At 46.7% G+C, this 26,886-nt stretch overlaps 1 protein-coding gene across 3 annotated transcripts in view; it reads left to right on the top strand.

The window, feature by feature from the left end:
- fars2 (phenylalanyl-tRNA synthetase 2, mitochondrial) overlaps positions 1 to 26,886 on the top strand; it is a 107,532-nt gene that overhangs the window by 44,063 nt on the left and 36,583 nt on the right. For all 3 annotated transcript variants that reach the window (XM_041961001.1, XM_041961000.1, XM_041961002.1), the window contains exon 9: positions 26,338 to 26,498. In XM_041961001.1, the coding sequence (XP_041816935.1) occupies positions 26,338 to 26,498 (161 nt within the window). The remainder of the gene's footprint in view (positions 1 to 26,337; positions 26,499 to 26,886) is intronic.

Consider the following 26,886-nt stretch of genomic DNA (forward strand, 5'->3'; position numbering starts at 1 on the left):
ATGTGGAGGCAAGTTAACCGCGGTTTTTCTAAATATAGTTCATGTCCACTCAGAGACTGTCTTCCCCTCAGTGTGGTCTGTTAGTGCAGTGTGTGTGTTCACTCTTCAGATATATGTGGAAAGTCCCGCCGCTATAATCACCAAACACACTGTTCAACACCTGAATATGATCCTGAACTCATTACCTGACTGAACTCCAGCGTCTCTGTGACGACACCTGACGGATCAGCTGATTTCTTAGCTGTGGGATGACTTTCTCGTTAGTCCGTTCGTTAGTGATGACCTTGTTGAACTGATGGGCAGTTATAGATGAAAGTGTTCTCAGCGACTCTGCTCACCTGCTCAGGTAGGAGTTGTATGAAGCTCTGAGTTCTGATTTATGTGAGCTCGTTGTGTATTTATAAGATAACAAATCTAACATGAAGCCCTGAAAATAAAGAGTTTTCACCTTGTTGGACAAAATACAACCGTGTGTGTACAAACTATGATCTTTTGTGCATAAGATTAAAAAAAATCTTGTTTCAGGAAGGTTCATAATGCTGCATACTTTACATCCATTTGCTGGTCATACTTATGTACAGTGGCGTGCACGGGGGGCGGGGGGGGGCGTACTAAAGTGCCCTCTTGGGAGCCAAAACGTGTGCTAAAGTGCCCTTTTGGACACCAAAAGGTGTGCTCAAGTGAAGTCCTTTTTGCCCCTGCCCTTCAAAAAGTCTGTGCACGTCACTGCTTATGTACTTTTACTCCAGTAGGATTTGGAAGTAACTGAGTATTTGTACGCTGTCATGTTGTCTGAGTTCTTCCTGCTCGCGCTGGAGGTCGTCTCCGGGAGTCTCATGGTGTCTCAGGTTTTTGTGTTCGCAGTGACAAGACATTCAGTACAAGGAGTACATCACTGCATGTAGTACAAATACTCACTGAAAAGCAGGAAATGAGGACAAACAACACACTATCAAGAAAGTATCTAAAGTGTTGGTTTAGGGAAAAACGTAAGTAAAGTAACTGAGTAACTAAGTACATTTACTCAAACACTGTGCTTATGTAATTTTAGGTATTTGTTCTTTACTCCACTACAAATCAGAAGCAAATATTCTGTTTATTACTGCGTTTATCTGATAACTAATTATTGTCCAGATGGAGACGAATAATTCAGAATACCAGCGAGACGTTACTGATTTGCCCAGCAGAATATAAAGTAATCTGATTACTGCATGGCGGTGAGTCTTTCCTTCCAGGGTGTGAGATCATTGATTGATTGGCTGCTGCCAAACCTTTATTGAACACTTGTCCTTCAAACCTTTGAATGTTTAAAAGTTCTCGTGTTGTCGAGATGGAAACCTTCACAGTCGATGAAGAGATGAAGAGGGTCTCAGTCACGATCATCATCATCATCATCAAAGCAGAATGTGAAGGCACAGTAACTCACATAAACACGAGGAGGAAAACACGATAATTCACTTTGAAACATAACGAGAAGAACCAACCCGTGTGAAACGGGCTCGGTTCCTTCCCCCCTCGCCTAAATAAAACATCCAAATGTAATAAAAAGTGACGACTGCTTTATGAAAAAGATTAGCCGTAAATAAAACGAAGCAGCTGGCCCCCACGTTCAGAGCGCCAAACCCCGAGCGCTGAAGCAGAGTCGACTGTTATTGCTTTCAGGCGGTGAACTGTGGTCCCGCTGAGCCCACATTCATCCTGCAGCTCCACAGTTCAGATCTGAACACAGCACGGTCCAGATCCTCCTCGTGACATCATCAACACGGGACAAATCCGCTACACGCTCGCCTGGCGGCCACTCCGCAGACTCGCCGGATGTTTGTGCGTCTCCGGGATTTGTCCTGTGAAGGTTTCGGCTCTGCTGCCTTCAGGGACGCTCGCTCGCGTTTGCAGGTCTGCCTGAGCTGGATGTAAACACTGTAAAAAATGTCCACTGTAAAAAACTCTGCCTTGTGGGAAAATAGAAATGCAGGTTTAAAGGGATAAAATCAGATACGATGCAGCTGATCTGCACCTGCAAAATAAATCACAAGCTTTATGGCTGTATGTTCAAAATGTCCAAAATGAAACTCCGACTTTTGGTTTATTACTGAAGCAACAACATTTTTATTGCATAATAAATAATTTTAGCTGCACCAAGTTCAGATGAACTAATTTCTGTATTTATCATCGTAGTAAAGCGTTCGTTTTATTCACCATTAACAAGCGTGCATACTGGCTCATTATTAGTCATTATAAAGCACTTATTAATACCTTGTCCTGGGGGTTATCTGGGGGCCGGGGTGTGTAGTTGTAGTGTTGTGAGGACGCAGGTGTCTCTGCCTGAAATAACAACACTCGTCACTGTGTCGCCGTCGACGGATCGATCAGTGTCCATTTTTATCTCCGCGTTGACTCGACTTTTGGCAGCGAAGCCACATGGGCTGTTTGTGTCGGTCATGTGACAGATTATACAACACACACACACACACACACACACACACACACACACACACAGTCAGATTGTGTGTGGGCTGCTCTGTCCTCTGGTCATTATTCACTGCAGAGCAGTTGGGAAGAATGAATCTCGCTGCATCTGCTGTTCTGTCCTCACTGACTGACTGCTGCTCTGAGCACATACACGCCATCTTCATCACCCTCATACACCTGCGTCATCGTCGTCGTCGTCGTCATCTTCAACTTCCTCGCCCTGCGTCATCTTCATCATACATCATCGTCACTTTCGTCATCGTCGTCTTTACTGACATCATAATTATTATCATCGTCATCATACACCTTCATCGTCATCATCATCATGCACCTTTATCATCATCATCATACACCTTTGTCATCATCATCATCATCATACACCTTTGTCATCATCATCATCATCATACACCTTTATCGTTGTCCTCATCATACACCTTTATCATCATCATCATCATACACCTTCATCATCGTCATCATCACCATACAACTGCATCATCATCATCATACACCTTCATCATCATCATCATCATCATACACCTTCATCGTCATCATCATCATACACCTTTATCATCATCATCATCATCATCATGCACCTTCATCATCGTCATCATCATCATACACCTTCATCATCATCATCATACACCTTCATCATCGTCATCATCATCATACATCTTTATCGTCGTCATCATCATACACCTTCATCGTCATCATCATCATCATACACCTTCATCATCGTCATCATCATCATACATCTTCATCGTCATCATCATCATACACCTTCATCATCGTCATCATCATCATACACCTTCATCATCGTCATCATCATCATACAACTTTATCATCATCATCATCATACACCTTCATCATCGTCATCATCATCATACACCTTCATCATCGTCATCATACACCTTCATCATCGTCATCATCATCATACACCTTCATCGTCATCATCATCATACACCTTCATCATCGTCATCATACACCTTTATCTTCATCATCATCATCATACACCTTCATCATCATCATCTTCATACACCTTCATCATCGTCATCATACACCTTTATCTTCATCATCATCATCATACACCTTCATTGTCGTCATCATCATACATCTTTATCATCGTCATCATACACCTGATCATCATCGTCATCATACACCTGATCATTATCGTCATCATAGACCTGATCATCATCATCGTCGTCATGTGGTGGTGACGTGTGTTCGGGCAAATGAATTGTTTGTGTGTTTATCACCATCTGTGCTCATTGCCTTCATGAGACTCTGAACCACCTGACTCAGCACTTAGTGTGTGTGTGTGTGTGTGTGTGTGTGTGTGTGTGTGTGTGTGTGTGTGTGCGCGTGTCGCATGGTAAATGATGCACAGCTGGTGTCTGCCCAGCCTTCTGCCAGACTGGGTTATCGTCATATGACAGAGGACACACACACACACACACACACACACACACTTGCCTTTCTGTACTAGCCTAAATATCTCAACTAAACCTAGTTCTAGCTTCAACCTTTAAACCAAGTCTTTCTATGAATAAAAATATGGATTTGATAATTCTTTAAACATGAAAAACAAGCTGCCCAACAGCCTCCACCAATGAGATATGTCAGCCTGTGTGTAGCCTGGGAGGCAAAACCCAGGGCATCAGTCTGCCAGGCGCTGCTGCACCACTTGCTGCTCAGGTGTTGAAAATACAAATTCCTTCAGAGGCGGTGTGTATTTTCTTGGTGCAGTTGTTTGCCTGCAGAGACACAAGAAGAAAAAAAACTGAATCACTAATGAACACACACACGCGCGCTCGCTCAGTCGTCGGTGTTCAGATGTCAGTTTGGTTTAACGAGCCGTGTGTTGCCAAGTGTTTGTGGTTTCGTGGGTCGGTGGAGAGAGCGTCTCCACGGCGTTTCTAATCGAGGGGTTTACTTCAGCGGCGTTTGATGTCAACCCCGGGATGTGGTGGGCGGCTGGAGAGAGACAGAGATGTCATGAAAATAATGAGATAAGAGGAGGATGAAGAGATGAAGAGGACACTGTGTGTGTGTGTGTGTGTTTGTGTGTTTGTGTGTGTGTGTGTGTGTGTGTGTGTGTGTGTGTGTGTGGATTTCTTTTCATTATTCAGCAGCTTAAACTTTGCTTTAATCGAAGAACCTTTAACATAAGTACTACTGTTACTATACTATTACTACTACTGTCTGCACATCCTGATTCTACTGCTGCTTCTACTGTGTTACGACTACTATTATATATATATATCTACTATCACCACTACTACTGCCTGCTAATACCACTACTACTGTTACTACTATATTTAATAATGCTGCTACTTCTATGTACTGCTACTGTTACACTACTGCTAATAGTGCTAATAGTGCTACTATTACTTACTTAACTATTACTGCTACTGCAAGTGCTTGTACTAATGCAACTGCTACTGCTAATAGTACTGGCAGTACTGCTGCTACTTTTTTGTATGTTGCTACTACTACTACTACTTCTACTATATCTACTATTGCACTACTATGTCTGCTACTTTTACTACTGCTTCTCCTGCGTCCAATACTGCAGTACTCTGTCTACTACAGATAATACTGCTTGTACTATGTCCAGTACTGCAGTACTCTGTCTACTACAGATAATACCGCTTGTACTACGTCCAGTACTGCAGTACTCTGTCTACTACAGATAAAACTGCTTGTACTATGTCCAGTACTGCAGTACTCTGTCTACTACAGATAGTACTGCGTGTACTATGTCCAGTACTGCAGTACTCTGTCTACTACAGATAATACCACTTGTACTATGTCCAGTACTGCAGTACTCTGTCTACTACAGATAGTACCACTTGTACTATGTCCAGTACTGCAGTACTCTGTCTACTACAGATAATACTGCTTGTACTATGTCCAGTACTGCAGTACTCTGTCTACTACAGAGAGTACTGCGTGTAGTGCGTCCAGTACTGCAGTACTCTGTCTACTACAGATAGTACTGCGTCCAGTACTGCAGTACTCTGTCTACTACAGATAGTACTGCGTCCAGTGCTGCAGTACTGCGTGTGCAGCAGGGTGATGATGAGCAGACTGCAGTTATTTGTCCAAACGTTGTCTCATTATTTGACTTGATAATCCGTCGCCGCCGTGCTCGATGCAGATCCTGACGGTGCCATAGTAACGATGCTGAGGGACCGAAGGACTCATCCGTTGGCTCCGTCCGCTGATTCTGCTCCAGGGAAACGGAACAACGTGACGGCGGTCGGTGTCACGCCGCGTTGCTAAAAGAAGCTGTTCACGTGTCAACGTCGTGCGACGCCGCCTTCGCCTCGGTGACGTGTGATCGGCGAGGTGGCGTTTGGACAGGATCGCTGTCTGTACCGCAGTTCACGGCCGTGACTCACGTGTCCCGTCTCATCCGAACGTTGCGCCGTCGAAACAACTTCACATCGCGTGAGTTCGGGATTATCCTCGCTCGAAGCCGGCGTGGTGAAATCTTCGGCCGTCAGTCAGAGACGATGATCGTGGATCTGCCCGTTCGACGCGTCGGCTGGCGGCTGATTTCCAGCTTTAAGGATCAAACAGCCGCATCAAAGGAAGTTCAGGCAGAAATGTCGTAGTGCGTCGGCCGCTGCGAGCCGAGCCGGACACGCAGGCCCCGCCTCGATGGAAAGCCTGAAACGCCTGTTCAGCAGAATTCTGGGAAATAAACAGACTGAATGTGAAAGTAATTTCTCTTCACTGGAATCAAAGTACTTTAAAAACAGTTCTGATTTATTCTTTCTAATGTTTCACGGCGCTGACAGCGGCGCAGGAAGCCGTCTCCGCTCGTCCTGAGTGGCGTCGGGATCTTTCGGTGTGGCTTGGCTTTGAATCACGGCTGTCTTCCCGTCCTCAGACTGACAGCCGTGCGCCGCGGCGGTCGTTAAACTCGGCTGTAACGTCGGAGGCGGTCGACTCCTGCGGCTTCACAGAACATCAGCGCCGCTCGCCGCCGTCGCGCTCGCCGCTGGCAAAAGGTTAATTTGAAGGCCAAGTGACTCGCGGGGCTTTGAAGTCAGCTGCCATGATGTCTCCCCGAGTCTCCGCGGTGACGGCAGATGCACTCCAGTCAGCGAGAGGAGCGTAACGAGGCATACCAGACCCTCGGATACCACAAGACATACAGTCATTACTGTATCTGTCCGAGAGCGAGCAGCTCCGCCGTGACTGAAAACACAGAGCGACTGCGAGCGCTTCAGACACCGCAGCCTAACGAGGAGCTCGACACGTGCGGCGCTCGAAACGCCGGCGCGGTCTGGAAACACGGTTCACGCAGCTTAAAGCAGAAAGGCCCAAATGAAAGAACAGCCGAGGAGCGTGAGACAAGAGCGACACGTTAAGATAAGATAAGACTTTATTAGCGATCACACCTGAAGCAGCAGGTGTCCTGCGGTGAAAAGCACTGAATCCTACCTGAATTTCCCATCATGCACCTGGATGGAGCCTCTCATTAGAGCCTCCTCCCTCTTAACACAGACTTTCTGCTTGATTTGCAGCCTGAATTTGAGATGACCCTGATGACATCACTGTGACATCAGCTCGTAGCGGCGGCTCGTGTGCCTCCTGAAGGCTGCGCTGAAGTCGAGGTTTCTCTCTTTATTCCCGTGCGAGCTGGATAACGAGCGCGTTAAACGCTCTGCCTGTCCGCCGCCGGCCGTTTACCTCGCTGTCAGCGCGGCCGTTAAACCCAGCTGCACCAGTAAAACCATTAACCGCCCGGGTGGAGTCATTTTTTATGAGGCCAAATCTTTTTTTATGGAAGCTTTTCAGCTTTATGAGATGAAACAAAACGGAGGCTGACGTGGAACTGTGGCAACTCTTCCTCGTGAACATCTGGCACACGTGTCTTCATCTATCAGCATCACCACTGTGTGTTTTTACGTTTGGAGACGCAGCTTAAACCTTTAAAGGCACTTTCTCTTCTTGTCGTGGAGGAGCGTCTGCACGCCGCCGTTTCCTCGTCGACGCTGTCGCCTCTGTACGAGCGGGACGGCGCTCTGGGTCTTCCTGTTGAATGTGTTGATGCCTGTCGGGGTTTCTGTCGGTCGGCTCGGCCGCCGACAGGAAGCCGAGCAGCAGCTGTTCACAGCTGAACCCCGACCGGAGATGATGAGACTGCGCAGAGCTTCACGCAGCCGGACCGTCGGAGCATCATCAGGGTTTGTTTTTCAGGTTTCAGACGTGGTCAACACCGCAGCAACGTTTGTTTGCTCTTCAGTGAGCTGAAGGCAGAAAAGCAGATGTTTCACAGAACAGTTTTTAGATTTGTCTCTACATAATCAATACGTTTTCACAGAGCACATCAGCCAATCAGTGTGCAGCGTTCTTCCACAGTGGAATTTTATTATATATATATTTTTTACTTCTTCAAAAGTATTAATAAGTGTGATGAAGTTCTGTCCACCAGCCTCAGTGGATCTCCTCGGCGGCTCCAGGAGGTGACTCTGTCTCCGGCTGCTGTGTCAGGGTGGCGGTGTGAGCTCCTACATCTGATTGGTTCAGGTTATCGGTTGTTGTTCAGGTGAATGTGGAGCTGAAGCTGAACTGTCGGAGCGGGAGGTTTAACGGCAGCTGATGAACGAGGAGAGCAAATCGTCCTCCGGATGAATCGCCGCTTCACCTTTTCAGCACATTTGTGTCTCTCTTTGTAAAAAGGAGCGGAGGTGAAAAAAGAATGGAAGAACGTCCTCCTGCAGCGTTCCTTTGAAGGAAGAACATGTCGGGTGTCAGGTTGAGAGCAGGAACAGAAGGTCACGGCTGTTCTCCTCCTCGGTGTGACAGGAAAGGAGAGATCCACCTACAGGACTCAGGACTAACCTGAGAGGAGCTTAATGACTCGTCTGTTTGACTTAATGTTGCCACGCCGACTCTGTCTCTGTGACCTTTAACACAGCTGTGAGGCTGAGAAGGTCGTCATCAAAGGGGATCCGGGCCACATTTTCTGAGTCAGTGTTTTCCAGGGAGTGCAGGTCTGACAGCGTGTGGGTTAGCGTGGCGTTAGCAGTCGTGCAGGCGCTGTGCTGGACTGTTGTGGTGAAGAAGAAGCTACGTTCCAGCCCTCACCTGAGGCCACCAGGTGAGGGCTCAGGTGAGGGCTCTGCAGGGTCTCTGGACCCGCTTTAGAGATGAGGTGAGGAGCTCAGGCAGCCAAAAGGAGCTCGGAGTCGAGCTGTTGAGGTGGTTTGGGGATCTGGTCGGATCCCGAGGGTGATTTTTAGGTTTCCATTTGTGTCGAATACGAAGACAAAAACCAAAAACAAACAGGAAACAAAATAAAAAAGCAAAGAAAACAACATATCAATCAAACAAAACAACAAAGTAACAAACAAATAAATAACAACAAAGAAACAACACAACAAGCACGCCAGCGCTCGAAAGGTCAGGAAGGTTCATCTCAGGTTGGAGGCAAAATGTGGATCTCCAGACACTGAAACTGACCGTTCAGACCTCGACTCAGAGACGCAGAGCAGGCCGGTAGTGAGGAGCTTTTCCTGGTCATTTCTCAGCGGCTGCGGCGGCGAGGGAGAAGCGAGCGAACGGTGTGCAGTGAGGATTTGTAACTCTCAAACTGCGGTGGTTTTCTGCTTGGTCTTAATTAACGCATGTTAACAAGCTAAATAACAAGCTGGAGGTAATTAGAGTTTGTTAATTGCGTGGCCTGCCTCTGACAGAGCTCAGGGCTGAAGTGAAGACGGAGGGAGGAGGCGAGAGCGCTTCAGAAAGGAGAGACGCAGCAGCACATCGGGGGGGCGGTGGAAGACGGCAGGAGCAGAGAGCAGATACAGCGATGCAGGAGATGGACACCCTGAATGGCCCTGGAAGCGGCCGGCAGGCGGCGCCGAGTAGGTCATCGTCTGTGGAGCCATGATTAACTAACATCTGCTGCAGCTGCCCAGCAGGAGGCGCTGCAGCTGCCCAGCAGGAGGCGCTGCAGCGGTCAACATTTCCACTGATTACTTTATTGGTTAGCTTCACAATTTTCAATGTCAAGAATAAACTTTTAAAGCTCGGAGGGAAATGTGTGAGTTCATTACGCTGTGACTGTGAATGCGTGTTCCAGCTTTGAACATTCACATTAGAGATTCGTCCCGATTCGTCTCAGTGTGGCTGCAGACCTTCTCAGTCCAAACAGGCTTTCCTGCTCGCCCGCCTGAGGCCTCACAGTCCTCCGGCGTCAGCACAGAGCGAGAGCAAAGCGAAACAAAGCGTGGAAGCAGCTCAGCGCTGCAGCAGGCCGTCTGAAGACAGGTACGACCCCCGGGGAAGCGCCCAAATACAACAGGAGCGCTTTGTTAGAGGCAGCCCGGTGGAGCGGGGAGGCGGTCAGGGCGGCAGAGATTTATTCCATTCGATAAAATATGTCCTGCTGTGGCGCGAGGGAGCTTTCAAAACAACAGAAACAACGGTTTAAACCTTTTAGAGGAAGCTTCCCGTCCCCCCAGCACCTCCCACAGGTGCAGAGGTCCAGCGCTGACGCTCGCTCATCCAGTCGGCCTCACGGTCGCTGACGGCTGGCTTTGTGCACGCTGTCATGTGAAACAGGGAGGAGACAAACACCAAGTGTTCACACAGCGTCGGAGAACTCTGGTCCCGGCGCCCCCCTGAAGCCCTAGACCTGAATCCTCATGGACTCAAGTGACGTCACCTGATAAGCACATGAGTGCGAGATGATGAGACAGCGCTTTGTGACACATCGCGTTACCATGACGATGCCAAAACATTTCCCGTTTTTTACTTCCTTCTCTCCACGTTTGTCGGCCTTTTTTCTCCACTTAGCCCGCGTTCAACATTACAGCGCTATGAACTCTGGGTAAATCCCTCAGGAAAAGTCTGCAGAAATGTGTCTCTGAGATGCCTCGTGGACAGCTGGACAGACGCAAACCCTCGAGGACCTGACCAGTCAGTGAGTGTGGACTCAAACCAGAGATGATGATGATGATGATGATGATGATGATGGTGACATCAGTGAAAGGACACAAACAACAGACGTGATTAATTATTTACAATGTCCATGTGGGACGCAGAAGGCGATTGGTTGGTCATTCCCTGCGGAGGGGAGGATGGAGCACTGGCAGCAGACTGCACAGATAAATCACTGTGAATAATCTGTGAATCACACTCTGATGATGCGTTCATGTGCCGATCGGACACAGCGTCGCCAACGAGCAACGGGCCAAAAAACTGTTTCCTGTTTCCTGTTTCACTGTATTCACATATTCTCTCAGATCTGCTTCCTGCTGCTTCACATTAAAAGCATTCAACTGGTGAAATGGGTGGCTTTTATTGTGAAACGGCCTCAGTTTAGTCAGTTGATGCGAGTATTGAGGAAGGAGCAGCAGGCTGCTCGCCTCCAGCCGTCAGGAAGGTGACCATCTTTTCTGAGTCCTGGTCTTGTGCAGCCTGAGATTAGATCCCAGTAGCTCATGGTGAGATCTTCTTTCTTCTTCTTCTTGACATTTTGGAAAACGTTTTTTGCTCTCTGGTGGAGCGTTAGATAAAGTCAATATGAAGCTACAGTCAGCAGCTGATTAGCTTAGCTTAGCACGAAGACTGGAACCTTGGCGTCTGGACCTTCTCATCTAACTCACTAACAAATCTAACATCTAGCAGACTTTTACAGTCTGGACGTTGTTCAGTCAAACAGGAAGTGATCACCTGCGGATCCTTTCTGACATAAACTCACCTGAAAGCAGCACAAAGTCAATATATTTACTGTCTGAGCTCATCAGCTTCATTCATTTTTGTAAATATCTGCTGATTCTGAATTATTCTGAATCTGATGCAGCAACACGTTTCAAACCAGTTTGACTTCCTGTCCTGATGATCCTCAGGTGGGCTGGAGCTGCTCTCTGCAGTGCTCTGAGAGGAAGAGCTCCAACGATCTGCGACATAAATTATTGCTGCACACTTACGTGTGAGGAGAGGAAGTCAGAAGTCTGCTCCTCTGCCGTCAGCGGCGGCGAGTCCTCGGAGACGCACACACCTTGCACTCAGGCGTGTCAGTCTAATTAACATGTGGACGTCTTTATTAAGCTAACAGGCAGCCAGACTCTTTTCTCATTACAGAGCGCTCCGGCTGAATCGCTGTTTGGAGTCACTTCACCTCTCTGCCAGCGATTAATCATGTCTGACGCCATTAAAGATCTCGTCTTGTTTCTTTTTTCTTACCTGTCAGTCTGCGTGGAGGATATGAGGAAAGGTCAGAGAGGAGTCGGTGTGGAGGCTAAACAAGGAGGGGTCAAGGAGTTTGACGGTAATGGGAGCAGACGACAAGGAGAGGTCGAACAGCGTCGGAAAAATGAAACAAACGGCGAGGAGGGGGGCAGGTAACAGCAGGTAAAACAAGGAGAGGTCAAACAGGACGCTGTTACACCTGTCGGCGGGATGTCTGACGCCCTGGCGCATCACTCTGAAGTGGGAGGAGCCACTTTGTTGTACCTTGTTTTATTTAATGTGACTTGACTCACAGTACAAACGGTAGCTGGAAGCTAACACGACTGTTTGCGAACTGATTTCGCCGTCTGCAGCTTCAGTCAGCTTGTTCTGGTTCTGGTTCAGTTTTGGAGGGACTCAGCAGCTGCGGCCACGCGTTTGTTCACAAGTTGAATGATGAAGGGTTTTGAATCTGTTACGACTGTGCTCACTCTCTCTTGTAGCTCTGTGTTTGGTCTCCTCCAGCTGCTGCTCTTTAGCTGCTAAATGCTGCTCTATGCTGGTCTCTGGTCAGGTCGTGAACTGTGGCTTCATCACAGCTGCTGGAAACACTCAGACTGAACCAGACAGCAAATGTCCCACAAAACCAAAACGGGGAGCTGAAAGAAGCTAAAAAGCTCCGCCGGGGTGGGTTTGTCTTTGTCAAACAGTCCATGCAGTCACTTGATCCATTGCTCATAAAAGAAGCAGCTCTAAAAAATCCTAGTTCAACCAACAGATGGCGTCACTCCATGGGGGGGGGGGGGGGGGGGGGGGGGGTAGGCTGTATCTCACCTACAAACAAAGTCCAATTAGCTGATATAGATACAAATAATGATAATGAATATTCTCATCAATGATAATGATGAGAATATTCAGAATCCAGCTGTTCCTTCACAGAGCAGAGGGGGCGATCACCGAGTCACCCCAACATCTGCCGACTGTGAGGGAGAGACAGACAGACATCTAGATCTGCAGGCAGGAGAGCCAGAGACACACACACACACACACACTGACATGCAGTAAATGTAGATGCACACACACACACACCACACACACTCACACACACACACACACATACTCACTCACACACACACACACCACACACACACTGACATGCAGTAAATGTACATGCACACACACACACAAACACCACACACACTCACACACACACACACACACTCACACACACACCACACACACACACACACACACACACACACACACCACACACGCGCACACACACACACACACCACACACGCGCACACACTCACTCACACACACACACACACACACTGACATGCAGTAAATGTACATGCACACACACACTCACACACACACACCACACACACACTCACACACACACACACACACACTCACACACACACACACACACACTCACACACACACACTCACACACACACACACACACACTCACACACACACACACGCTGGTAGTTGGGGGGATTTCCCTCCTTCTGCTGCTCGTGTTGTCTCGTCTCATTACCCAGTTCGTCGTCCACAGAGGACACAGTTTATCCTCCGTATGGAGCAGCATTTTTAATGAAAAACACTCAACAGGCAGATCACCACGAAGGGTTAAACACAGCGCTGCTAATTAAAACAGGAGGGGTAAAGAGTTCAGGGAGGATTTTTTGTTCTTGGAGCAGAAAACAAAGGGTGAAAGCAGGGTGAGCTCCAAAAGGAGCAGTGACGAAGGGGGCGATGGGAGGAGTTCTTCATGACGAGTGGCAGAAGTCTTCTCCTGACGTGAATCGTGCACAGCCAGCAGTGAAGAAGTCAGGTTAGATCGAACAACGTGATCTGGAGCTTTACGGCCACAGGAGGCGAACAGGAAGCTGTTTGGAGCGGATCAGGTGTCTCATTTACATAATGAGCGATCAAGCAGCGTTACACAACCCATGTTTTTCAACTCCCCTGTCCTTCTTTATTCCTTTTTGTCTATTACTTATATTTTGTGGCCTAAAACTGTTCAGTAAAACATTTAGTTTTGCCCTCTTTTGCTTATTTTGACAGTTTGCCAGACAGGAAGTCAGACACAGGAACAGTGTAGAGAATGTGGTAGCTTTTCAAAATAAAACGGCCCGTGCAGACTCATGATTGTACATCAACAATAAACACAAATAAACAGAATCAGCATTTAACTATTTAGTCACATGTATACCTCTACGCCGTGCTAATGCTGCCTGCTAATAGCTACTTTTGCTAGCGCACCAGCCCGGTATCCCTAGATGACATCGTGAGGGGAGGAATTTTTTGTGACCGCACCTCAACCCTCGTTTATTTGCCATAACCACGATCTGTCCTAACCTTTCCTGCAGTCGTTGTGATATGCTACAAAGCTAGAACCTGACATGCTGTATGTTGGTACTGGGGGAGGGAAAAAGTCAGTGATTAAATGATGAGTTTATGCAACAAAATGTGTCAGAGGAAAATAACTAATGATGTCCATCATGGCAGCACATGAATCCATGTAACTCCTCTGTCTGCACTTTTTCTTCCGTTGTCTAACCCCCCCTGCCTCTGCAGCTCTCTGCCTCTCTCATTAGTCTTCTTATAATCTCAGCTGGTGTACGGGGACTGTTGATTATCACTGTGTGGATGACAAAGTGTCTTAACCTCCACTAAACAGAGGATCAGGCCGCTAAGCTGTGTGAACAGCTCCACCACCTAACCTCGCCAAAGCCCAGCCGTTTCCCGGTAATCCGTCCATAATTACAGCCTGATCTCTGCGGCATAGCTGATTGGTGTGTGGACAGACGCTCACACACCTGTGTGTGTGTGTGTTTTGTGCGTACGCTCATTCGCATGAGTAGAAAATAAAAACGGGCGTAGGAGGTGTTTTTTTTTTTTTTGGAGAGGAGCGGGAGGCTACGTCATATACCTGAGTGTTTCTGTGTGTGTTTAGAGTGGGATTCATGTTCAAGAAACACAAAGAAGTGCAGTGTTCATGGAGTCGTGAGTCATGCCTGTGTGTGTGTGTGTGTGTGTGTGTGTGTGTGTGTGTGCGCGCGCCCACTCAGGCTGGACGAACATGGCTTCAGTAAAAACACAGCGACTGTAATTTCAGAATAAAAGGACGTGACAGCAGCTGAGCTGATGATCAGGATCTATTTTCTGCTCTGGCTCTGATCTGCTCTGAAACCTGCTGACTAAACCTAAGCGACCGCCCGACTCACTGCCACGCTAGTTGACATAATCAGCGATGTCACCGTGTAAAAGATGGCTGCAGGGTCCGTTTCCCCTGCTGGTGTTGAGGTTGGGCCGAGTCAGTATTTGGACATGCTGGTGGTTGGTGGTACTCATCCACCTTCTGTGTGTCTCTGCTGAGGCTCAGCTGTCTCTCCCTTTAGCATAAAACTAAGCTGTTTATGATCATATAAGGCAAAAAAAAGTCAGCAAATGTAAAAGAAATAACAAAAAAATTGAGTTCACTGACTGACTTTTCCTCCAATGCCGCCGTGACACTGACAGTGATTCAGAGTGAGATATCTCAACATTTATTGGATAGATTCAGGTGAAATATAGACATTCAATCCAAATTTGGTTCCCTCGAGGTTAACATTTTTTCTTTTTTATTGAATTATCTCAACAGCTTTTGGATGGATTGCTGTGAAGTTAGCCTCAGACATTCATGGTCCTCAGAGGATGAACGGATCTTTTCTCCAACGACACCCCCACCGGCCTCAGCTGTGCTTTCTGTTTAGTTACGAATAGCAACGGTTAGCATGCTAACACGCTACACTGACATTGCATTTTCATGCAGCACATTAGCATGCGTGTGTGTCCACTTCCTCCCAGCATGACGGTGTCTCAGTGCAGCCTCCGACGATGTGTCAGAATCTGCCTTTTTCCTTATGAATGATTAATGGATGGTTCTTTTTCATTGGTTAAAGGTTTGCAGGTTTCAGGCCCAAAGCGTTGATGCAGTGAGTGCATTATGTTTCCCTCTGCGGGCCGTTGTTGCTTGTATTGAAGCTTCATTGAGGTGAGCAGAGACGGGTCGGACAGACGATGGTCAAAGCACCGATGACTCCTCGTCTAACATCTTCAAACACTCAGAAAACCAAAATGAACGAAAGAACTGGAGCCGAACTTGAAACAGGAAACACACTGAAATCCTGATTTGTTCTTGAAGTCTGTTTTAATTGAACGCAGTTTTCCCCTCTCGTGTGGCTCTGACCCCCTCCCACTACTCTGATCTATAAACGGCGAGGTAAACCCGTGTGTTGCCTGGTTACTAATCACTCTGCATAATTTATGTTGTCCTCATTACTAATTCAGGAGCGAGGCTCAATAACAGGCGCCTGCCGCAGACTGTTTCAGCTCATATTGTTTTTATAATCTATATTCATCGCTGGAGGCCGATTCAGAGCGCCGCTCGCACCGCAGGGAGAGTTCACGTTTAAGATTTTAGACATGAAGTCTGCGCTCGTATTCAGAGTGACAATGAATGAAACTGACAAAATAAAATTCCTCTGTTGTCATCGTTGTAATCAGCACTTTGTAACTTTGCTGAGAAAAGTTCTGGACGGAAACCATAAAGACGAGAAGAGTCTCAAACATGTCCCGCTCCTCCGTCCTGCATGGTGGTCCACCGCCATCACTGTGTCTGTGCATGAATGGAATATAAAAAATACAAAATAAATAATAATGAAGGAAAAGGAGCAGAATGACGTATAAGAAGTAACACAACAGAGACAAAATGAACAGGAAAACTAAAAGTAAAGACCAGGAAGTGTGTAAGAGTGAGAAGAAAAACTGGAAGCACAGAACAGGAAGTGTGTAAGAGTGGGAAGACAAACTAAAAGTAAAGAACAGGAAGTGTGTAAGAGTGAGAAGAAAAACTGGAAGTACAGAACAGGAAGTGTGTAAGAGGGAGAAGAAAAACTGGAAGTAAAGAACAGGAAGTGTGTAAGAGTGAGAAGAAAAACTGGAAGTAAAGAACAGGAAGTGTGTAAGAGTGAGAATAAAAAACAGAAGTAAAGAACAGGAAGTGTGTAAGAGTGAGAAGAAAAACTGGAAGTAAAGAACAGGAAGTGTGTGTAAGAGTGAGAAGAAAACTGGAAGTAAAGAACAGGAAGTGTGAAAGAGTGAGAAGAAAAACTGGAAGTAAAGAACAGGAAGTGTGTAAGAGTGAGTAGAAAAACTGGAAGTAAAGAACAGGAAGTGTGTGTAAGAGTGAGAAGAAAAACGGAAGTAAAGAACAGGAAGTGTGTAAGAGTGAGTACAAAAACTGGAAGTAAAGACCAGGAAGTGTGTAAGAGTGAGAAGAAAAACTGGAAGTAAAGAACAGGAAGTGTGTAAGAGTGAGAAGAAAAACTGGAAGTAAAGAACAGGAAGTGTGTAAGAGTGAGAAGAAAAACTGGAAGCACAGAACAGGATGTGTGTAAGAGTGAGTAGAAGAACTGGAGGTGTGTAAGAGTGAGAATAAAAAACGGAAGTAAAGAACAGGAAGTATGTAAGAGTGAGAAGAAAAACTGAAAGTATAGAACAGGAAGTGTGTAAGAGTGAGTAGAAAAACTGGAAGTAAAGAACAGGAAGTGTGTAAGAGTGAGTAGAAAAACTGGAAGTACAGAACAGGAAGTGTGTAAGAGTGAGAAGAAAAACGGAAGTAAAGAACAGGAAGTGTGTAAGAGTGAGTACAAAAACTGGAAGTAAAGACCAGGAAGTGTGTAAGAGTGAGAAGAAAAACTGGAAGTAAAGAACAGGAAGTGTGTAAGAGTGAGAAGAAAAACTGGAAGTAAAGAACAGGAAGTGTGTAAGAGTGAGAAGAAAAACTGGAAGCACAGAACAGGATGTGTGTAAGAGTGAGTAGAAGAACTGGAAGTAAAGAACAGGAGGTGTGTAAGAGTGAGAAGAAAAACTGGAAGTACAGAACAGGAAGTGTGTAAGAGTGAGTAGAAAAACTGGAAGTAAAGAACAGGAAGTATGTAAGTGTGGGAAGAAAAACTGGAAGTAAAGAACAGGAAGTGTGTCAGTTTGGGTAGAAAAACTGGAAGTAAAGAACAGGAAGTGTGTAAGAGTGAGAAGAAAAACTGGAAGTAAAGAACAGGAAGCAAAAAAACATATTCAACATTCAGTTTTAGTTCAACATTCAGGATCCAGAGTCTTCAAGTTTTATGTTACCAACACATTGTGGATGTCCAGTGAAAACCCTGTATCTCCACATCTGGTGTTTGATTAAAAAACACTTCCAGAGCCTTTAAAACCCCACTGGATTATTTGAAACATGCATCGTCACAAAGATGAGAACTGGGCCATATTTCTTAGCTGTTGATGTTTGGAGATACGAGGTGTCCATAGGGCAGCAATGTGTTTTTTTGAAAGGACTCTAGTTGTTCTTGTCTGTGTGCGTCTTCGTTTGATAAACTCTGTACTTCTCAGTTTTTATCCAAAACACGTTAGAACCACATTTTCCTGTATGAGCGGCGCCTGCAGTGACCTTCTCTGCAGCTCGAGGTCGTCAAACAGCTGAAGATCCTCATTCTGTGTTCAGATGCTGAACAAGCAAAGGTCCATTTCCCCTCTTTTTCTGCCTGTTTGACTCCCATGTTGCACTGCAGTCATATTTCCCTCCGTGAGAGCTGCCAGTGAGCGTTTCCATCTATAAATCATGGTGTTGGGAGGCTGGTGGAGGCTGCCAATAGTGCTTTTAGGACTGCTAATGGTGACAGATGAGTGTGTGGCTGCGTGAGGTGAAAAGATGAGCCTCTGAGGGCTTCGTATTAACTTGTTCCTCCAACTGGTCCAATACAGCAGCTGTCTGAAACTGGGACTGATGGAAGAACCAGGTCTCGCTTCAGGGAAATGTGTCAGTTCCTCAAAACAGACTTCATGCAAACATTTGTAATTATTAAAACTTTGAAATCCAGTGTTTCCTAAAGTTATTGTCCAATTCAAGGTTTTTCTTTCATACTGATTAGTCAAAGTCAAAGATAACAATGTTGATAAAAACTCAAACTGACACATTCATAAGAAGAAGCGACTAAATTTAAAGTAATGATCCTTAAGATCTCGGCCCTGGTGGATTTGGCACCACCCCAGGTTACCATGGTAACCATCATGTAGTTAAATGACAGCTCCTGGAGCAGCTAGTTAGTCAGAAACATAAGAAAAGAGCAGCCGCTGTTTTTATTTTCAGTTGTTTTAATGAAGTAGTCAATAATAATCACAACCTTCATCATCTGTGATGCTGCAGCAGCAGGAAACAGTAACAGCTGGTTATTCTGCGGAGGAGTTGGAGGTGTGCAGCCTGCTTCACTAAAAACATTCAAACTGACCTGCTGACCAGAAGAACTCAGTGTTTTCTGTGACTGCTTCACAATAAAATCTGTCTCCAGGTGCTTTTAATGCCATGCAGCAGCAGTAAATGTTGCGTTAGCATTAGCGCTAGCTCTCATATTAATAAAGAATGAGGCTGATACCAGTCAGTTCAGATTAGAAGCAGTAACTCTGCATCAGATGCTGCATCGTTTCCTCGAGCGTTAGAAGACGATCTGACTCCAGCCGCCAACAGTGAGCACTCATAGAAGAAGACCATAAAAAACATCCAAACAGGAAGTGATCAAGTGATTAAACGAGGAACAGCAGACTTTAACGACAGAACAGAACAAGAGAAGAAGAGCAGACAGGCCAAAGCAATGTGTTAGCAGGTGAAGAGGATAAGTGGATGGAGGGATGAAGGAGGAAGAGTGATGGTCTGCAGCGTGAAGCAGAGTGAACGAGTGCAGGTGGAATTAAAAGAGACAAAAGGAGTGATGGTGGAAATGTGCAGGAGCTATGGATTAGGTGTGAAACAGGACTGAGTAGGAGGAGGAAAGAGTGATGGAGAGAGCAGGAGGAGGAGAGACTGAAGATGAAGGGATTAGAGAGGGCCGAGGTGGGAAAGAGGGAGGAGGGATGGGAGGAGGAGGAAAGCAGAAGTGACAGAGGGAGGGAGGGAATAACAGAGAGTGATGGAAAGAGGAGGGAGAGCGAGTGAAAGACATGAACTGAATGACAAACGAGAGCCAATCAGATTACTGACACACGACTCTGAACTGTAAAAGCTGCTTTAATAATATTCAAAGCTCTTCAGGGGTAGGAAATGTTTGCTGGACAGGAAACAAACTCAATCATCTCATCAGTCTGTTGAATAGAAGTCTCATTTCAGAACTGGTTTGCTCCTGTACTCGCTGGTCGGTCCAGTATCCTGTGGGGTTTTATCCCCAGTTCGGCCCAGTCCTCCAGGTGTTTTTGATCTGGTTTAGTCCAGTTTTTTCTGCTGTTCTCTGGTACTTTGACATCCAGCAGAAACAAAGCAACATGAGTTAGTTTGTCCACTTTATCTGTACTCTGTGGCGTTTTATCTCAGATTTGGTCCATAGTTTTGTCCTGGTTTGGTCCAGTATTCTGAGTTTGACAGCAGAAACGGAGCAAAGTGGGACTCCACGTGGAGATGTGCTTCCTTCCCTCTGTGGGATCCAGTGTGCTCTGGTGCTTTAGCTGTGATTGGACCAGCAGATTTTGCAGTTTTAGCTCAGAATCAGTGTAACGAATAGAAAACTTCGTTTTTCTGGACTGATGATGTGTTGTTACTTCCTGTTGACGTGTTGTTACTTCCTGTTGACGTGATGTTACTTCCTGTTGACGTGTTGTTACTTCCTGTTGATGTATTGTTACTTCCTGTTGACGCGTTCCTGTTTTACTGTCCATCTGTTTGTTCTGCACAACAGCATCAGTCTGCATACAGACACGTTACTCACACACACACACATCACTGCTGCCGTCACGTGTCACATGATCGCCAAATAATGACATCATCGACAGATAGCAATACGGCACACACACTCTCTCTCTCTCACCACTACAACAACCTTTTTCTGCAAGCTCTCCTGATTGGCTGAGGGAGGAGGCCTGGCATTGCAGAGCTGTTTGTGAGTAAAAAGAGGGAGGGCAGGGGGTTGTCTCATCACACACACAGACACCCCCCCCCCCACACACACACACACACCCTCACCCACACACACACACTCACAGAGCAGTGTTTTCTCTCAGGCTATCTATCCTCGCTGTGTGTCATGCAATCTGTTTTGGCTGACGTCTGTGCCACACTGTGGCTCGGTTCAATGATATTCTGCCCACACACACACACACACACACACACACACACACACACACACACACACACACACACACAGGCTGGCTCCTGAGCATCAGTCAGGCATCGTTCCCGCCTTTCTTCTCGGCTGCCTGTACGTCAGTGTCTCATGCGTCAGATGTGTGATTTTTCTTGTGTTGAAAGCTCTTCATTAACCTCGTTGTCAGTTAATCTGCCGGCAGCTCTGGATGATGTTCGGCAGCTCTCACACTCTCGCTGTTGATCCCTGTGGTCGACACGATCCAGACGGGCTGACAGACTCGAGATCTTCAGATCTGACGCAGCAGAGGGTGAAGAGTCCCCGCTCTGACACTCAGAACCTGATGAGTAACGCTCGCAGAGAGTTCAGAAACCCTGCAGCCCGAGCCTCAAACAGACTGAGCAGATAGACGCAGAGAAATAATAGACCGGTTCTACACCCACAAGTGCCTGCAAACACCTCCAAGGCACCAGTTAATAGACCGGTCCTACTCTCATAAATCTGACAGCTCAAGTCTACACCCAGAATCTGGAATTTCTAGAGGCATCATGCACCTGAAATTAATAGACCAGTCCTATAACCCTCAACCACAAGTGGAATAGATGAGTTATAAGGTTATTATTTATCTTTCCCTTAAAACCTCCAGTTTATAGACCGGTCCAGTGCCTGCATACCTCCAGGTTTTAGAGCTGCTTCTCCATCTCAGATATTAAGTTGTATAAATGTGTCCTGCAACCCTTAACCTCCGGTTTAAAGACCCAATCTGCACCTGAACCAGATCTCCCTCTGAGACTGCCACTTCATAAACCAGACCTCACTGGTCTAACCTCCAGAATATGAACCAGTCCTGCAAACCCAGATTCCAGATGAGTTTCACACCCTCAAACCTGCAGACCTGCTCTGCAAGCCACATCTTTTAATCTGGTCCAACAACCTCCATGATGCTAACTGGTGTTTTAGCCAAAACATCCAGTTTATAGACCAGTCCCACCGTCAAAGCTCGAGTGTAGAGACCAGTTACACCGCCAAGCCTCCAGGATATAGACCTGTCCTGCATCTCACCTCCAGTCGATGGACAGAAAACAGTTGATAAACCAGCAGCTGATCCTCCAGTTAGTCACCGTCCAGACTGAAGCCCCCACACCTCCAACACGTCCTCACACCAACATGACTGATGACGTGAACGAAACAGTGTCGATGTAATCATTCACACGTGTTCTTTATCGCGTTCTCGAGGCTGAATTATTTGTAAAAATGAACTTTAGGTTGGGAGATGATGAAGCACATCTCTTTCTTGAGGGGCTGAGCCAATCAATGCACGGCACGCAGCTCGGCCATCAGGATTTTACACGTTTTAAACGATTTCAGAAAAAATAAAGAATCAGTATGTTCAATGCTTTCTGTCTATGATATCAGACACTTAAAGACAAACAAAGTTTTCTCTCCTTTCACATTTCAAACACCTCAGATTTAGTGAATAATGAGCTTTCCCCAGTATTTTAATACTTCAGTAGCTGACAGCATGAGTAGGATGCTGACATTTGACAGTTTGTGACTGTATCTGAGCTCCGTATTCTCCTCCTTATAGAAAGAAAATGACGTTCAGTAGTTTGTGAGTCTAAACGGGGGATTTGTCAGACGGAAAGGGGGTTAATTTCTTTAAATGTGGCATTAGATGAATGAAGAATGTCATTTATTCTCTTTTCTTGTGACAGTTTTCTGTTTTCTTTTATTTGCTTTGGTTTTGCTCACAGTTATTGGTTGGATGTGCGCTTGAATTACATCTGAACTCGAAATAAAAAGTCTCAGATTCCGCTTGCAGAAACCTGCGGTGGCCCTTTCTAATTATCGCTGGTGTTTTCTGTCACGACTGTCTGTGTAATCATTACGCTTAATCACGATGCTGCAGCTTAAAACCACGACCGGCGCCCCGCACAGCCTCTAATAATGCAGCCATAAATATATTCATGGCAAATATAATTAGGGCGAATGGAGAGACGAGAGGAGGAGAGAAACAAGACAGAAATGATGTCTTATCAGGGATGAACTCACACCGAGGGAGGAAAAAAGAGGACTGACGAGGAGAGGTGTGATGGAGAGAAAAGAGCGACGAAGGAAAGAGGTGAGGAAGTGAGTGAGGGAGAGATGAATGAATTTTAGTCCGCACATGAGAGTGAGCGTTCGTTGTAGCTACATTCAGAGAGGAGAGGAGAAGAAAAGACGGGAGAGGACGTGGAAGCGGGGGGAAACACCGTGACTTTGAGGTGAAGGAGGAGAAGAGAGGAGGAGAGGGGGCAGAGATCTGATTGATGCGTTATCATGAAGTGGAGATTTATTCCAGCGTGTTCCCTCATCTGCCGCGACCCCCCGACCCCCCGCTCATTAGCATAGAAACCACATTCCCTGGCTGCTGATTGGACTGGGAACGACAAGACCAGGAAGTAAAGGAGGAAGTGTGTGTGTGTGTGTGTGTGTGTGTGTGTGTGTGTGTGTGCGTGTGTGTGACTCACCTACGAGGGGGGCAGGCAGGTTACACATCATCATAATAAGCAGAAGCATTTCCAATCAAAGCAGGTAATTCTTCCTCCCGCTAGCTCGCCCGTGTGTGTGTGTGTTTGTGTGTGTGTGTGTGTGTGTGTGTGTGTGTGTGTGTGTGTGTGTGTCCATTAGCGGAGAGCCATTTGAATGCCCCCACGCACAAATATTTAGAAAAATGTCCAGATTCCATCCCGGGCGCCTCCGCCCACTCCTCACCAGCCGCCGACCTCAGAATCTGCGTCTGGAAACACAGACTTGTGCACGTTTGTGTTAAAGTGAAACATCGGAGTCTAATCTCTCTGTTATCGGCTCTGTTTGTGTGTTCGTGCCGCTGTGACACATGGCGTTTGCCCTCCGGGTTCAGGGCGACTGGCACGCCTCCACCCGATCACGCCTGATCTGACACGTTCAACAAGTCCCGAAACTCCCGAGAGGATCCATGTGATCCTCTTCTCAGTCACATTCGTTCATCGTTCACTACTTTACTCACCAGAATCTAAATTACTGTTGAATCAGCTTCTGATTGGCTGACTACCTGCTCTCCCCATGTGGTGAATCTCACCTGCTGAAGCCACTTAACAGGTGTGATTCTGCTTTGATTTCACCTGTTAGTCAGAAGGAGGAGGAGGAGGAGGAGGAGGAGGAGGAGGAGGAGGAGCTAGCTTAGAGGGATTTGAAGCCTTCACATGTGAGACATGGACTGTAAAAAGTGGATTTAAAGGATAACTTTGGTTTTTTACAACCTGGACCATATTTGTAGCATTAAATACGTCCATTTACTCACCCAGACAACTTTGGTGGCATAGCCGGCGGTCGGCTAGTTTAGCTGTAGTTTGGCACAGCTGTGGTTCGTTATTGCGTATTCGTAGCCGACCGCCGCAGAGTCAGCCGTGTTGTGGCTGGCTGCTCGCAGCGCCTGGCGTTCGGTAATGACATCATCCACGTCAGAGGTAGTTGTCTAGAGACGCCGGATGTTGATAACATGCCACCACGGGCTCAGAGGGGAATAGCACCAGCATATCAGAACTAAATATTGGAATATGATGCGTTATATAGAGGCTGCGCATGGATGCCCCGAGTACTCGCATTATACGGATATACGCGCCGCTCCTCTGGGGCTAATTTCTTCAAAACGACTCCAAATGCCACCAAAGTTGTCTGGGTGAGTAAATGGTCGTATTTAATGCTACAAATAAGGTCCAGGTTGTAAAAAACCAAAGTTATCCTTTAAGTCAATATTTGTGTCAGTGAAGGGCCTGAGCTCCACATGTGTCCATCTAAAGGAAGATTTTGGTGTTATTTGAGTGGTTTTGTAGATTATGTGCCATATTTAGCCTGCTTGTCTCTTCAGTCTGTCTGTCTGTCCGTCTCTTTGGACCAGACTTCAATAACTTTTCCCCCTGGCGCCACCATGAGGTGAAGTTTGGTGCAGACATTCACGTTCCTCTCAGGATGTTAGCAAAATGTTAGCATGCTAACATGCTGAACTGGGATGGGTAAACATACGTCTTTATAACAGCTGTTTAACCTCTGGACTGATCACTTCCTGCTTCACTAAATGCTGTCTGAGCTGTCTGAACACGCGTCTGGAATACAGAAACGGCGGTACAGCTGATGAAGAGTGAAAACGTCGTCTTTTAAGGATGCAGGACCACACTGAGCACTCGAGGAGTTTGATTTTGAAGAATATCCACTTCCTGAATTGACCAAGTTAACCTCAGGATTAAATCCCAGATGTTTTCCGCTCTGTGTTTCTTAAAGTGCGGATCATGACCCAGACAGAGGTCGGGGGCTCGTTTCTGGAGGGTCGGCGCGTCAGAGGGGAAACAGGTTTGTCTCAATTAGTCTTCGTCCCAGAGAGAGAAACCGCTTCCTTCTCATCTGGGTCCCGGGCTGAGAGCGCCTGAAATCCTCAGAATTACCCATAATCCTTTATTCCACCGAGCGTTTGCCCTTTGCTTCGACCTGCCTCGAAGCAGCTGAAGAGTTTTGTTCTGAAATGAGAAAAACTTTCTGCAGCAGAATGATTGATAACTCAAAGTGAAGACGAAGCCTCTGAAGGATCAGACCGCGTTTCACACACCGTCTGTTGTTTCACCTGATCGTGACTGTCGCCGTGCTCTTTGTCGCCATATTTCACCTGTAAACCTGCTGTGTGTGTGTGTGTGTGTGTGTGTGTGTGTGTGTGTGTGTGTGTGTGTGTGTGTGTGTGTGTGTGTGTGTGTGTGTGTGTGTGTGTGTGTTGGAGCCTGTGAGTGGAGTTTTATAGATTTATTGACAGCATTAAGTTGAAGTGTTGAATAATACAGAGAAGTCCACTTCAGTAACAGCACGGCACACACACACACACACACACACACACACACTGACAGTGAGTAAAACCTGCAGTAACACTGATGACAGATGATTTGGTTTCACTGCTTCTTGTTTTTTGGACTTTGTGGTCGTTCTTCCAGACATGTTTGTGTTCACCTGCAGCACCTGCAGCCTCTGCAGCCCCTGTAGCCCCTGCAGCCCCTGTAGCCCCTGCAGCACCTGTAGCCCCTGCAGCACCTGCAGCACCTGCAGGGCGTTGAGCAGAACGACAGGTGTCACAAAATTCAAAACAGACATTACAATTTATTACATGTCTTCTCATATTTTTTGCTTTAGTTGAAATGAAGCATTTCCATCCAGACTGAGTGGAAGCAGCAGTTAGCTTCATTTAAAGCACTTTCACACATGCCGCCGACACAGAGACTCGTGTAGACTCATGTTTGTGTCACCTGATGAACGTCAGACCAGTCTTCTCTCTCTTGTAGCTCTGGTTTTGGTCTCCTCCACCTCCTGAGGGAAATATCTGGCTCTTTAGCTGCTAAATGACTGAATGAATAACCGAACAGGAAACGCACTGACACGATTGTGTTAGCATGTATGCTAATGCTTGCCTGTCTCGTGCGTTGTGTTTTTTTGCAGCGGGGGCAGGAAACAAGGCGGGCTGGGCGTTCGGTCTGGGCCTGGAGAGACTGGCCATGGTCCTGTACAGCATCCCGGACATCCGGCTGTTCTGGAGTGAGGACGAGCGCTTCCTCAAACAGTTCAGAGTTCAGGACATCCAGCAGCACGTCTGCTTCCAGGTACAAACACGAGCACCGGCGCCACAAAGACACTGAGGCTCATACCTGGACCGCCAGTGATTTCTTTATAATCATGAGCACCATTTGGATTTTGACCTGATTGGTACTTCACATGTTGAGTGTTTGACTCGAAACTGACGGATTCCTGTTAGCACGACGTAGCATCAATAACCATTCCGTGTGTCTGAGATAATAGATGCAGGTTCGCACATGGCTAGCAGGCAGTTCTCATGTTGATAGCAGGTAGAAATGTGGTCTAAGTGTCAGCTTGTCTTCAGCGTGTACTCAGTCACCAGCTGCTGGATGAACCAGGACCAGGAGCAGGAACTGAGCCGCCAATAGCTGCAGTAGCAGCGGCTGCAGCTCTCGCGTGACACGTGACGTCAAA

Source organism: Chelmon rostratus, chromosome 20 (assembly GCF_017976325.1).
Source record: "Chelmon rostratus isolate fCheRos1 chromosome 20, fCheRos1.pri, whole genome shotgun sequence".
Classification (NCBI taxonomy): Eukaryota; Metazoa; Chordata; class Actinopteri; order Chaetodontiformes; family Chaetodontidae; genus Chelmon; species Chelmon rostratus.